Source organism: Pempheris klunzingeri, chromosome 16 (genome assembly GCF_042242105.1).
Source record: "Pempheris klunzingeri isolate RE-2024b chromosome 16, fPemKlu1.hap1, whole genome shotgun sequence".
Taxonomy (NCBI): domain Eukaryota; kingdom Metazoa; phylum Chordata; class Actinopteri; order Acropomatiformes; family Pempheridae; genus Pempheris; species Pempheris klunzingeri.
This window is the reverse complement of record NC_092027.1, coordinates 14,395,396-14,408,988: the sequence shown is the minus strand read 5'-3', so window position 1 is coordinate 14,408,988 and position 13,593 is coordinate 14,395,396. Positions and strand designations below refer to the sequence as shown.

General features: G+C 40.3%; 2 protein-coding genes across 3 annotated transcripts; one reads left to right on the top strand and one right to left on the bottom strand.

The window, feature by feature from the left end:
* Positions 1-270: 270 nt before the first annotated feature.
* Positions 271-780, bottom strand: gngt1 (guanine nucleotide binding protein (G protein), gamma transducing activity polypeptide 1). Its single transcript, XM_070847071.1, has 2 exons — positions 685-780; positions 271-468 (listed from the first exon to the last, which is right to left on the bottom strand). Exons 1-2 carry the CDS (start codon positions 778-780, stop codon positions 343-345), a joined length of 222 nt encoding a protein of 73 aa, XP_070703172.1. The 3' UTR covers positions 271-342.
* A 1,382-nt stretch (positions 781-2,162) lies between these two features.
* tfpi2 (tissue factor pathway inhibitor 2) lies at positions 2,163-4,385 on the top strand. Of its 2 annotated transcripts, none has more exons than XM_070846489.1 (5): positions 2,163-2,253; positions 2,456-2,626; positions 2,866-3,045; positions 3,422-3,595; positions 3,986-4,385. In XM_070846489.1, exons 1-5 carry the CDS (start codon positions 2,184-2,186, stop codon positions 4,066-4,068), a joined length of 678 nt encoding a protein of 225 aa, XP_070702590.1. In that variant the 5' UTR covers positions 2,163-2,183; the 3' UTR covers positions 4,069-4,385. The 2 variants fall into 2 exon arrangements, with proteins under 2 accessions (XP_070702590.1, XP_070702591.1); XM_070846490.1 differs by having other exon boundaries at positions 3,422-3,599; positions 3,989-4,385.
* Positions 4,386-13,593: the final 9,208 nt, after the last annotated feature.

Sequence of the window (13,593 nt, the reverse complement as noted above, 5' to 3'; positions counted from 1 at the left end):
TGAGTTATAAAGAAGCTTGTTTAATAACTGTTGCTTCTGTGTATGAAACAAAGCATTGGGCCCACATGCTCAGACTATATACACCACATGAGAGAGAATCATTACTGTGTAACCTTTGCCAAATACAACTCTTATTTACTGCATCTCTTCCAAGAATAAAATTATAAGGCTACAAATCTGGCCAGAAGGTGTGGAATCATTTACATGGAAACTCGTGAAATTTGATCAATTCTTGTTTTATTAGGTCCCTCTATCTTCTCAGTCTGCAAATCCATTTTTATGAGGGGAGGGAGAGTGTCCGTGGGTGCTAATCTGAGATATGAAAAGCTCCTCAGGTCCAGTCTAGCAGATGACACAGCCACCTTTCTCCTTGAAGGGGTTCTTGTCCTCTGCAATGCCTTTGACGAGGATGTCCTCATCTTCTCCGGCCTGAATGTAGTCCTTGATTTCCTCGCAGCATTTAGATGTCTAGAGTGATCAGATAAAGGGTGTTCAGACAGTCTAATCCAGCCATTTATTTTCAGTTTTAAACGCTGCTCCTGATAGAATTGATTGCACTTTGTATAATTACAGGCCGACAAATTACTTGTCATGGATAAAAGTCTGCAAGCCTAATTTCTTCACTGGTGTTTTTTTAAAAACTACAAAGGCACTGACCTATTCATTAGTGCAAAAACAACTTACCAACCACCTCTCAAGTTTCACTTCAATTTTAAGTTGGTTTACTTCCATTACAGCCTTGTCCTTGTCAGTCAGGTCATCTACATTAATGACTGGCATGTTCTGTCAAAAAAAAGGAAACATTCAGCATTTTTCTTTTGCAAAACATTTTCACCACCATGTGATAGATAAAAGATCTTCAAGGATTCTAACTCAAAGTTTACAAAACTCAGTCAAAAGAATGGGAATGTACTTACGAATGCTTACAGGGAGCGGTCCTTCACCCCTGAAATCCTGCCGAAGAATCCCTCTCCTCTCCCTCAATCTGGGTTATAAAGTAATCTGCATAAACAATCCTAATCCGCTAATCTGATTAAAATGAGGCCCCACTGTATGATCACACCAGTATCTGAAGTATGCTATCAAAAGGGACAGTGAATCACACAGGTGTCTTTTTGGGCTCTTGTGAATAATAAAGTACAACCAGAGGCTGTATTTGCTGTATATTACTGATTAGAATTTTGGATTTGTACCATTTAGACTCTGCTTTTTCTCATATTCAGAAATGGGTTAAGGGGTGGTGCCTCATGTAACAGGTCACTTTGATAAGACGGCTAATCTGTATTTAGCCTCCACCTGTCAAGATGGAGACACATCATTGTTCTAAACATGACTGCACGGCAGTTTTCCAGTAACATCCTCAGTAGTTGATGGAGAATCATGAATTATGCAGTTACGTGACATCAAACAGCCATATTTTATTGTGCATTTCTATTTCACTTTTCATGTAGCGCTGCTTTTCAGTCTAAGGAATGGGGTCCTTGAACGCTGAGTGGAGCAGGACATTATTGTTTCCTTGAACGAATTTTGGAGGCGGCTGCAGTCATTAAGATAAACAAAAAAAAGGATAACAGATCACAAGGTTGGAGATGTAAGACAGAGTGCTTTGAGGCTCTGAGTGAAAGTGTGTGTGTAACTAGTTGTAGGTGGTGGTGATGGTGGGGGTGAGGAGGGGGGGTGGCTTGAGTTCAGATCCAGTCAGACGGGTGTATGATGGGAACTTGGCAGGATGCATCAGTCATGTAAGAAGAAGTTACTGTTTCATAAGACTGTCTGTTCCTTAGAGACTAAAAAAAAAACGGGTCCCGTAGAAAAATTGCCAGGATGCTGTGGGGCCATCTCTGTACACCATCATCATCATCATCATCCTCAGTGGCCACTGACGACAGATGTGTGACTCTGCTACAGGAGAGAGAACTCTCTATTGTCATTTCATTTGGGCTGAATATGTCCTTAGTCACTACATTGACAATCCGTTGCGCAAATATTACAACACAAAACTCTCTCTGATGTCATTAATAAATTCATCACCGTTCTAATGTAGCCAACTCTATTATGGAAATGAGTCACTACTTCCCCGCCCCTAAATTTCCCCTGGGAAATACTTCACTGAGCTATAAAAGTGGATCAGGCTGGGATGGTCTCCAAAGCAGAAAAGTTGGAGTCGGAGCAAAAGTTGCACGATGGAGTTTTGCATATTGGCGCTATTTACTCTTTTTTCCTTTTACAACGTTTTTGCGTTGTCACCCAAAGGTAACCTAACAGGATCTTTTATTAATCCCTATTCCTCAATCTTTTTACCGAACTTTTGGAAACACTTTAAAATCTATAATCTTTGGTCCTCTTGTGGCCTCAGGCGCAAAGCGTGCTGGTATCATAGTGTTCAAAAGCTTAATTGCTATAATTTTCTATGGTGATTTCGCCTTTCTAGTAACAGTGTCTTTGATGTTTTCAGGCGTCTGTCTCCTTCCAGTGGAGGAGGGACCTTGCAGGGCAGATATTGAGCGCTACTACTACAACACTATCACCCAAAAATGCGAGATTTTCTACTACGGAGGGTGCCAAGGAAACGCCAATAACTTCAAGAGTTACCAGGAGTGCCAGAAAACATGCTTCAGAATCCCAAGTAAGAAGTCAGTGTGTTGAGTATACACTTAAGATGATGGTGACCTTGCCCTCCTCTGAAAGTTATTGAATGTGTACTGGGTGTGGTTTTACTCTGAGTGTTCTATATCTATAAGAAAGAAGTGCACATTTCATTCTGGACTTTTTAGTCTTTGTTCTTGTCGTGCAAAAGGTGCACACACACCTTAAGATGCTGCTTGATCTAATCCCAACTTCAAATCTTGTCATTCTCCTCCCCAGAAATTCCCCAAATCTGCAGGTTTCCTAAAGAGGAGGGACCCTGCCGTGCCCTCTTTCGCCGCTACTTCTTCAACATGACCACCATGCAGTGTGAGTCCTTTTATTACGGTGGCTGCCAGGGCAATTCCAACCGTTTCCAAGACCTCACCTCTTGCATGGAGTACTGCAGTCCACGAAAAAGTTAGTACAAACTCATTGTCTTTGATGCCACTGAGTAATCCTGAAGCGATGCTCACTGCCACTTCTGTATGCACAGACTACAATGTGGCAATAGTACTGCTAAAAACGGACATACCAGGCGTGATTCTAATTAGAAAGTCTGGATTAAGTTATGAAGTTAAGAAAGATGAAACAAACAAGCATTTCTGGTACCATTTAGTGACCCCTCTGAGAAAGAGCTTCATGTGTTCGGCGTGTGAAAAGAATGCTTCCTTTCTGGGAATGCACCATGTAGAAAGATATTTCACTCATAAGGAAATGATTTAACAGTCTGAAGGAAAAAAAGACTTAAAAATTCTTATTGTGGTTGTTTTGTGCTTTGTTTCTAATCCTCCAGCTGTCCCCGTGCTCTGCCTGGACCCTCTGGACAAAGGGAAGTGTTCAGCCTCCATTCCTCGCTATTACTACAACACAGCCACCAAGATGTGCGAGGAGTTCGTCTACTCGGGCTGCGGAGGGAGCAGCAACAACTTTGTCTCCAGACAGAATTGCATGGACGTGTGTGTTAAAGGTGTGTGAGCATGGAACGTATGTGTCCTCAATGAAGCCAGTAACTGAAGATGAGGGGAATTTGCAGACTTCTTAATTCAATAATATTTGGATTGTGAGTCAGAGCAACTTGTTGATTTGAGTTTGGAGAGAATTCAGAAAGCCAGAGGGGGATAAGGAGGAGCTCAAATAATGCTTAGCTGATTTCATTATCAGGCTTAAAAACTGCTTGGCATCTAAAGAACCCATTAGCATAGATTCAGGGGTTGATGTCCTCTAAACTATTTTTGTGTTGCAACCAAGTGAAATCTGACTCTAGAAATTCCTATTTAATTATGAGTATAGATTGTCAACAGTAGAGTTTCAGGTTATCATACTGATGAGCTGTTATACACTTGTTTCTTTGTTCCAGGAGGGAAAAAACACGCAAGCCAAAGAAAAGGTCGTCGCATGAGACGGAATAGAAATAATCACATTACTTTCTTGCAGGCGTAGACGCCTGATACTCGTTCTCAGGGACTCTCGCTGCCTTGGACAAGCCCTTCATGGAAACTAACATTTAATAAACTGTCCTCGTTGATGCCAGAATGTTGACCAGGTCTTCTTTGTTGATACCGGAAGAAGTTTAGAGGCACATACACACATTTCCACTGTATTTGTATGTAGTGCTTTATGAGCAATTTCAAATGTGATTTTACTGTATGCTGCTGACGAAGTGTGTTATTACTGCACTAATGTTCCTTATTGTGTATTTTGATACTTTATGTAATGTAATATATGTTTTGTATAAGATAAACATTATGATATCACCATCATAGTGATCAACGTTTTTATTTGCTCAACTGTTTTATAAGCACAGTTGATAAAATATACTGAATTTTTGAAGTATTGTGCCATTTTTTGCACTGTTATTCTGCTGTTGTCGGCCAGTAACTGCATTGTGTTATATGAACAATCAACTAAGTCAAAGTGTGTTGATTGCAACCACTTCGACCACTGCAGTGCATGTATGTAACCATTAAGAATGTCTGTAATATCTGTACAGAAGCAAAGAGAAACACTGCAGCCAAAACAAAACAAGCTTGGCTGGGTTTTTTTCCGCTTTCTCTTAGGCACTTTCACTTTATCTCTTAGGCCTCCCCCATGCCTTACTAATGCTGCTGTCTTTCCTCCTTATCTGGTGATACTTTGCAAAACATTCAACCCTATCTTGGTTCACTTCAGCATAGCCTTGAATCAGGAAGGAAGCAATAATGGAGCCGCAAATGCTGCTGTGGCAGGTTCATTAGAACGTTTCTGCGTGTTTGAGCTTCCAGCAATCATAATGCAAATATAGTGAAATGCACACAATTAAACGTATGGTAGTGCACAATCCATGGCAGGCAAATGTATGCACACATATTTTCTCTCCAAATCAATTCTTGAATAGCATTTCTTTCAATTTTTCATCAATGCTACTTAGTTTTCCCAATTAATATACTTTATGTACCACAGGAGAAATCAAATTGCTCTGTAACCTCATTAAAGGAAACAGGCTATTAATTAAACATATTCTGTGTTTTCCAAATATCCTGACTGTCCTAAATCTGTGCTTTGTTCCATCTCTCATAATAGAAAAATTGATGCGCTGTGTGAAATTTCAGACAATAAATATTTATGGAGGATTTCAAAGGAAACTGCTCATCCAATCTGGCTTGGCTATAAATAGTAATAAAAGGTACATCTGGCGAGGCCCTTTGCTATTAAGAACCAACGTTAAATCATCTCCTCGATAGCAATATGAGAGAGGATGTCATCCTAAAAGTCTGTTCTCAGCTTCTCAAATGCCACATAATCTTGAAATCATCACTACTGGCAGTTTTGGGGAATTGAGGTTAAGCTTATTTTGACTTCCTGTTCTTTGAGGTAAACTTTTCCTCCCTACACGGACTTCTCAATCAATAGAAATGCAGCTATTAGCATATTTAAAAGGGGTAGAGAGCAGGAAAGCAAAAGAGATGTGGTAAATGTCTATGAGTACAGGCCAGTGGTAAATCATTACTCTCTTACACCTGCAAAACAATGGCTTATGAACACTTTCTGAATGAAAAGTGTGCATGATACAGCTGTTCACTAATTTTCTGTAGCATATGATACTAAAACTCACCATTATCATGACTAATCTTTTGTTTTGAGTTCAATTACACCTTGTAGCAACATATTCGCACAAACTGTTCTAATCACCAAAAGACATGACAAATGTTCGAGATGGCACAAATGGACACAGTGGTTAACTTTTAATTATAACAAAGCTCTGTGTTGGAACATCAATGGGTGGTAAAATTATATGGATTGCAGAAGATTTAGTGTAGTTTACAGGGTCTGAGATGAATTGATCCTTCTCTGGTTATTTCATTATCTGCAGTACATTAAGCAGGGTCATTTTGTCTCTCATTACCAATGGTGATTAATGAGCATTTATATTGAAACATGCTTCTCATTTGAAACAAGATTAATTGCAAGTAGGATCCAACTTTTCGACCATGACAGTAATATTGTTTTGCATTTGTGAAATTAAAATGCTGATGTTTAAGTAGGCACATGATGAATAGTTTAAGTTTGCCTTTTTTTGGTTGGTTTCTGTGGTTTTTGAATTCACTGTTAAATAGCCAATTTAACATATTTAATAGCTGGAGATTACATTTAACATAATACCAAATGAGCAGTTTTAAGATGCTTGAATGTACAGTAGGTGCAGGTGAAGGGGAGTATCTCAGATGCCCCCTGGTGGCAGATTCACATAGCTAACAAAAACCCAAAAAAGCAACTTTGACACTTCTATTTTGGGGTATAAGTACCTGTAAGTATATTCTATGCATTTGTAATAATAATAATAAAAAAAACTGTCTAATATAAACACTGAAAAAAATTAGCAAGTTTTTGGACTGCTTTAATTAAATAAACTGCAGATACAACAGATTTTGCAGCCGTTCTTAGTTACTGTATGTTTCAGAATATTGGAGCAATAACCATGCAGCTGTCGCAGCAGCATATTTTACCTCTGTTTCTGTAAGTGGACCTTGTTTGCTGAGGTGAGCACTGCCTTCAGGGTGCTCTCACAGCACTGACAGCAGGGACACCATCTTGTGTTTCTTATCTAAGAAAACTTGCGCTGGTAGATGGACATGCATGGACTGAATATTTAAAGGACACGGTTCTTCAGAAGAAAACTATATCTTATGCTGACATAGTGTTGTTCATTTGACATAAAATTAGTTTTATCTGATGTGAAAGCGTCTCTAAAGCCAGAAACAGGAAGTCCATTAACCCTCCAGAGTCTTGGGGTCAAATGGCCGTTTTTTACTACTTTTCATTTTACCTTTGTGTTTCCCATTAAAACTGTTTAGCTTGCTTTCTTTGTGTTTGTGTCTTTGACGCTGACGGGCAGTCCGAGACTCTGAAGAGTTTAAGCTATTTGTGATATTATCAACAAACAGCCTTGTGTGTAGATTAATGGGTAACTTTGTTATTGCTAATTCAGTTCTATCTAGCTAATATAACAGGAAGTGAGCCCTGAGGTTTAGAAATGTTAGTGCTGCATAGAAACAAACCTCACTGGGTGTATGTTTTCCTTCCTTTGTTCCATAAGTCCATTAAACCACTATTTTAATGTGTGACAGGTTGCACACTGTACATCTACCAGTTCAAGTAATTTAGTGCAGAATTCACAATAAAAAAGCAAATATTTTAGCAAATTATTGAAATATAAATTTATACGACTACCTCTTGACCTATTAGATTTATCTTGCAAACCTTTTGAGGGAGGGTCATGATCCTTACAATAGGTTGCGAACTGCTGCAATAAATCACAGCAGTGTATTCTAAGAAGAGCAAACCTGCTGACAGAAATTAATTCTGGCCAAAAGAGTAATGTGCTGCCTGCAAATTGAAGTGAATTTTTATTTTAAGGTAGATAATTTCTGGGCTGTCAGAGTTTAGTCTGTTTAAACAGTAGACCAAACAGGCTTCCCTACCCCGACATGGCATCAGAGTTTCCCCAACATCCATCAGCCCCTCCCCTTCTCCTCACACACCAGTGATTGATGTGTCTGGTGACGTGAATCTGGGCTTGTTCTTCACTGTCCATCTGGCTGCCAAACACATGTAGCTGTTGTATAATTAAACAAGTAAGAGAACGTCATGCTTCTGCTGCTGAGATGTTCTGTAGGCTTTCGCAGATTACCAAGTGATTCCCAGAGACATGCCAACGGAAAGAGATTAATTTGTCAACATGTCTGTTGCCCGTGCATGTGCTTGTTGGGGAGGTTTACTAAAAGTCATTACACCACCTTTTCTGCCTCTGAAGTCCTCATGCAATTTCACCCTGCCTTGGTTCCTGTAGTGGTGAAGTAATTCTGAGGTGAATACAAATTTCTACAGTTTCTACAGCAGAATCTAGTTGAAGTAATAGAGAGGTTCTAATCTACCTAACCTAAGGGTTAGAAATTATTTTAACAAAATATTGGCCAAATCCTAACCACTGACAGACCACAGGTCTTAACTGTAACCACCTGACTTTGCTTTTGTTGTTTGAGAATACGTCCTTTTTGGCAGATGACTCATAGCTGTAATTAAATTTATTGCTTTCAACCTCACGCAAATGTGCCAGAATCGTTTTTCATCAAGGTTGGGAAGATTAAAAAAATGATCCGAGCAGAATGAACAAATACAAATGTCTATTTCTCTCCAAGCCACATGGTGAGCTTTTTCCCTCCCAGCACAGTTGAAAAGTGTTAAAATACAATAGATAAAAATAAAGATCTCAATCTGAGCTTGAGCTCCTTCCTCTTCACCTGTTTGCTTCAATTACTCGCTTTCCAGAGCCTGGAGACATTATACGGAGCTCCTGTTCAGCAGTTCTCTCAGCGGCTCAACACACTATGGCACTAGTGAATTTGCTGCTTAATAATGGGTTTTTAATATCTGTTACATTTTGGAAAGCTGACCTGCCACATGCTCCCCATGAGAGGGTTGAACAGGAGAGATGAAAATTCCCTGAATAAGCATAAGGCTGCATGCAAACTGGAGGTGAGGAACAATCTGTCTTTTGTGATACCTGCTGCAAACTAAACAGGATATACAGCGCTGTTGGTGACTGATCAAGGCTATGTGCTGACAGTAATGCAGATTTATGAGAATAGCCTAATGTATCAAGTTAGTCTAAATGCAGCATGACATCACTGACATCTGAAATTCTTCACAGCAGATAGTTTGACTTGTCATAGTAGGAAACAAATAGCGTTAAGGAGACTCAATGAGAATGACTGGACAGTACGAGGAGCCTGACACTGATGCCGCTAGTCCCATTAAACCAGATTTTTTGGCCACTTGGGAGCAGCGGCAACATATTGTAAATACAGCATTGACGTCTTGAACTTGTAAGCAAACAGATGCTCAGTTACACTTCCAGCAGATACAGAGCAACATTATGATTCATTTAAAATAGTGTCTCTTGCCATCTGTTGAATGTAATTACAATATTCGCACTTCTCTTGGTTCTGTTGTGGTCTCCACCAGCTCCTGGGGGAAATGTCTGGCCCTGAAGAGGCTACACGCTGCACCATGTTCACCAGCTATTTGCTGACTTTGTCTGTCTGTCTGCTTGGCGCTGGGCAGATAGCATATTGTTGGTTTATTGAGCGGCTTTTCTAGCTGAATACAGTTGCCTTTTCTGACTGGAAATGGGGTTACGTGCACTGAAGGGCAATCAAAAAAATGAGCCCAGTCACGAGTGACCAGTTTCTGTTATGAGTCTGTCCAGTCTCCCCATTGTCCTCCTGTTTTCCCTCCTCCCTTTTGTCTTGTGCATGTGTGTGTGGACGGAGCTGCCTGAAGATCACTCATCTGCAGATCATTCAGCTGCACACCTGATGCCCATCCTATCACCTACACACAATATTTAAACTCGCTCCAGCACTCTACTCTTCACCAGTTTGTTAGTCATCAAGTGGTATAGACGATGTGACATTTCCTGACAAATGTATCTCTACTATGCTCCAGGTCTCCCATCTCCACCAGCCAGGCACACTTCTTTCCCCCGTCTTTGTGTCCTGTTCCCTCCACTTGCTGCCAGGACTCTCAGATTTCTAGCCTCAATCTTCCTCTCACCACCTGCCCTACTCACCCTCTCTCAAAAAAACCCTGTTTTCTACTCAGCTTCGGCCTCCAGAGTCTGCTTTTGAGTCCAGCCCTAGCACAGGACTTGACAGTTTCACATAACACATTTTGATACTTTGTTCAAAAAAAATATTGACTGTAGCAGCTTTAAGTTTTAAAAATTTACCCTGAAATAGAATTTATAAATGTTTTAATAATACAGTACAGCCCAGTCTTTCCTGAGGCTGAACAGCAGAGAGAGAATAAAGTGATTATGTCATCTAGAGGCAAATCGTGGACCAGCTCCATGGAAACGGAAGAAGACGGCAGCCGTGGTGAATTTACTTAGATATGGGAACATTTCCTGATTCACAGCAGGAGGTCCACATTAAAATCCGACATTCATGAATGAAATCACACAGAAAGCACTCAATGAACCCACAGAATCGGTCGCAAATTAAACACTTAAACCACCTGAAGACATCACCTCTTTGGGTGTTGATGGTGTTATTTCCTGCAGTACAAAAACAATGGAAATACACTATGTTTCTACTTTAGTTTTTGATTCTAATTGGAATTTGTGTTATCGCTGGTGAAAGAAACTGTAGTGAACACACTTCCGACCGAATTGAGCCTAATTGTGCTCAATAAATTATGCTCATGCATAATCATGCTCAACAGAATCTGTTTTCCGGGTTTTTTCTGTGTCTCCAAGATGAAAAGAAAAATCACATTCCCTCATGCCAGAATGTGATGCAGTGGCCTTTTCACAGGCGTCTTTATCCTCTAGATTCACTTCACAGCATGTCCCACAAAACAGGCGTCCCCCACAGCTCCATTTTCCTCAGTCATCCACCTCCTTCCATCATCACTATAACTGACCACAGTGAAGGGATTCTGCGAAGAGGACTTGCTTTTCAGTGGAAGTGTCCTCCAGCCACAATACCAGTGTGACCAGTCGAAGTGGGGGTTCTGCCAAGAAGGATCTTGTGATGTGACTACGGTGTTCCATGCTCAGAATTACTTTTATTCAGGTGTGTATAGGGGAAAAAGTCCTTTGAAGTTGAGAAAAGGAGCTGAATTTGTCACTGACAACCGAAAATCTGAACTGATTCTCTTTTCCTGTCCACTGGTGCTACTGGAAAGTCACATTCTTTGTCATATAATATAATTTAGGGTCAATCTAATTAACGTATGTTCGCAAATGTTCATGCCAAATATGGCTGAAAGGGTAAATATTGTTTTCAGCTTTGGAAGATAATTAACATTTCCAAGTAGATTGTACTTGCCCACTGCTTCTCTTCCAGGTGGATGTTCTGTTTTTCCCTGCTGGTTTGAAGGCAGCGCTGCTTGTTTGCAGATCTTCTGGCTTTAGCAATGACAGCCTCATCATGTCTTTCGCCACTATAATGTGTTATAAATATGCAGCTACATGTCCACCACTGACTTGTCTGTCTCTGTGTGTGCGCGTACGTGAGATGAAGGGAGATGAGTGTTAAATTTGTGATTTACAAACAACTCATTGTGTTGTAATTAAGTGTAAAGTGAAAGTTGTGGAACAAAAAGACAACAATCAGGAACACTTCCTCTTTTTTAAGTACTCCCAACGGTGTCGGCTCCGCAGATGTTTTATGCCCCACCAGCAATCTAAAAGGCGAGACTGACTAACAGGCATCAAATTACCAGGCCTCTAATAAGGAAATCATGTGCTAGGCGAGTGCTTTATGCTCTCAGTGATTTTGTCTTTTTTTTTTATTTGCCCCTTCTTTAAAAAAACAGATCAATAACAACAACAATTTCCCCACCTCAAGAGTAAATAGACAAACTCTCAAATCTGCAGAAAAACATGTAAAGTCCATAACTGGATATTGGGATCATTTGTCACTATCAATCATTTTCTGTAGTGCTTTGGCAATATAGATTTCTGATCCTCATGCCAATAAAGCTTATTTGAATTGAACTGAAAACACATCAGCTGTCCAGTGGAAATTAACTTGGTCTGCAGCAAATGAATTTTCATAAATACAAAATGATGCAAAATTGATCACCATACAGTGATCATGTACAGAAAGGACAAAAGGGAATATTGAGAATAATCATGATAAGTTTGAGCTCCTCTCCTCCAATTCCCATGTATGAAATGTGGACACATCGATTTTTAGGGTCCACTGCTGATTGTAATGCCACTATAACGTCTAGTGAGTCATTAACAAAATCTGGCACTTCAGAATCTATTTTTGGGTTATTCTTTGGTTGAGGTCCAGCTTTACAGTCCACTCGAAAAAGTGTTTTTTTTTTTTATTGTTCCTTCACTTGGATGCTTGTTTGATAATGTTCAGCATTTGCAGAGTTTGACACTATAAGGCAATTTTCACATTCATTTTCTGAAGTGGAAAGTTTCTTTGTGCTCACCTTCAAGGTGCCAGCTCAAGTTTTCTTTAAAGCAAATAAAGGTTATGTTTACATTTACGCACCAACACACATTATGTCTATCCTTGAGGTCTCACAAACTGGTCAAATGCATTTCCTTCTTCACAAAACATCCCCAAAGCAGATTTTTTTGGCAGTTTGAATCGAGCATTATTTGCATCCATGTTTACAAGCTTGCAGTCTTCTTCTTCCTTGTCTTTCTTGGTACATTGCAGCATATCTTGGCGTGTTGCCGTCATCTGTTAATCACTGGAATAGTGTGACGTCATTGCATGTATGCTTATGTTAACGCATGCATGTCTCAAAACAAAACTGAGAACACCTCGTGGAAAATAAAAACGCTGCTAGAATTCGAAATCTTCACAGGGAACCTTTAAATCTGAGTTTAAGATGTGTGCATGTAAACATGGTTTACATGCACACATTTTCCCCCACATTATCCCCCTTATAAAGACATGAACAGTCCATAATTTTTATGATAGGTTTATTTTAACAGAGAGAGACAGAATATCAACAAAAAAATCCAGAAAAAAACATTAAATAAAGGTTATAAATTAATTTGTATTTGATTGAGTGAAATAAGTATTTGATCCTCAAGCAAAACATGACTTAGTACTTGGTGGAGAAACCCTTGTTAGACGTTTCTTGTAGTTGGTCACCAGGTTTGCGCACAACTCAGGAGGGATTTTGGTCCACTCCTCTTTACAGATGTTCTGTTGTTGTTGCCTTGGCCGTATGTTTTGGGTCATTGTCATGCTGGAAGACCCATCCACGATCCATCCTCAGTGTTCTGGCTACACAGATTCTACAATGTTTGCCATGTTTGACAGTGCGGATGGTGTTCTTGGGGTCAAATTCAGCATTTCTCTGCCTCCAAACACAGCGAGTCGAGTTGATGCCAAAGAGCTCAATTTTGGTCATGTGCCTTCTTGAGCAGGGGGACCTTGCGGGCACTGCAGGATCTCAATCCAGTACGGCAAAGTGTGTTACCGATGGTTTTCTCGGTGAGTGTGGTCCCAGCTCCCTTGAGATCATTAACAAGCTCCTCCCGTGTAATTCTGGGCTGATCCCTCACCTTTCTCAGAATCATCCGCACCCCACGAGGTGAGATCTTGCATGGAGCTCCAGAGCGAGGGCGATTGACTGTTATCTTGTATTTCTTCCATTTTTGAATTTTTGCACCAACAGTGGTCTCTTTCTCACCAAGCTTCTTGCTGATGGTCTAGTAGCCCATTCCAGCCTTGTGCAGGTCTACAATCTTGTCCCTGACGACCTTTGACAGCTCTTTGGTCTTGCCCATGGTGGTGGAGAGGTTTGAATGGAAGAGACTGATTCTGTGACAGGTGTCTTTTATACACATAAGGAGTTGAGATTAGGACTAATTTCTGTGACTCCTGGGCACATAACTGGTCTGTGGGGGTCAGAATTCTTGCTGGTTGGTAGGGGATCAAATAC

Coding starts and splice junctions, on each gene's coding strand:
- tfpi2 (XM_070846489.1), top strand. CDS start 2,184: ATGGAGTTTTGCATATTGGCGCTATTTACTCTTTTTTCCTTTTACAAC. Junction 2,627..2,865: donor AACATGCTTCAGAATCCCAA/GTAAGAAGTCAG, acceptor TCTCCTCCCCAG/AAATTCCCCAAATCTGCAGG. Junction 3,596..3,985: donor CATGGACGTGTGTGTTAAAG/GTGTGTGAGCAT, acceptor TCTTTGTTCCAG/GAGGGAAAAAACACGCAAGC.
- gngt1 (XM_070847071.1), bottom strand. CDS start 780: ATGCCAGTCATTAATGTAGATGACCTGACTGACAAGGACAAGGCTGTA. Junction 469..684: donor TGAAACTTGAGAGGTGGTTG/GTAAGTTGTTTT, acceptor TGATCACTCTAG/ACATCTAAATGCTGCGAGGA.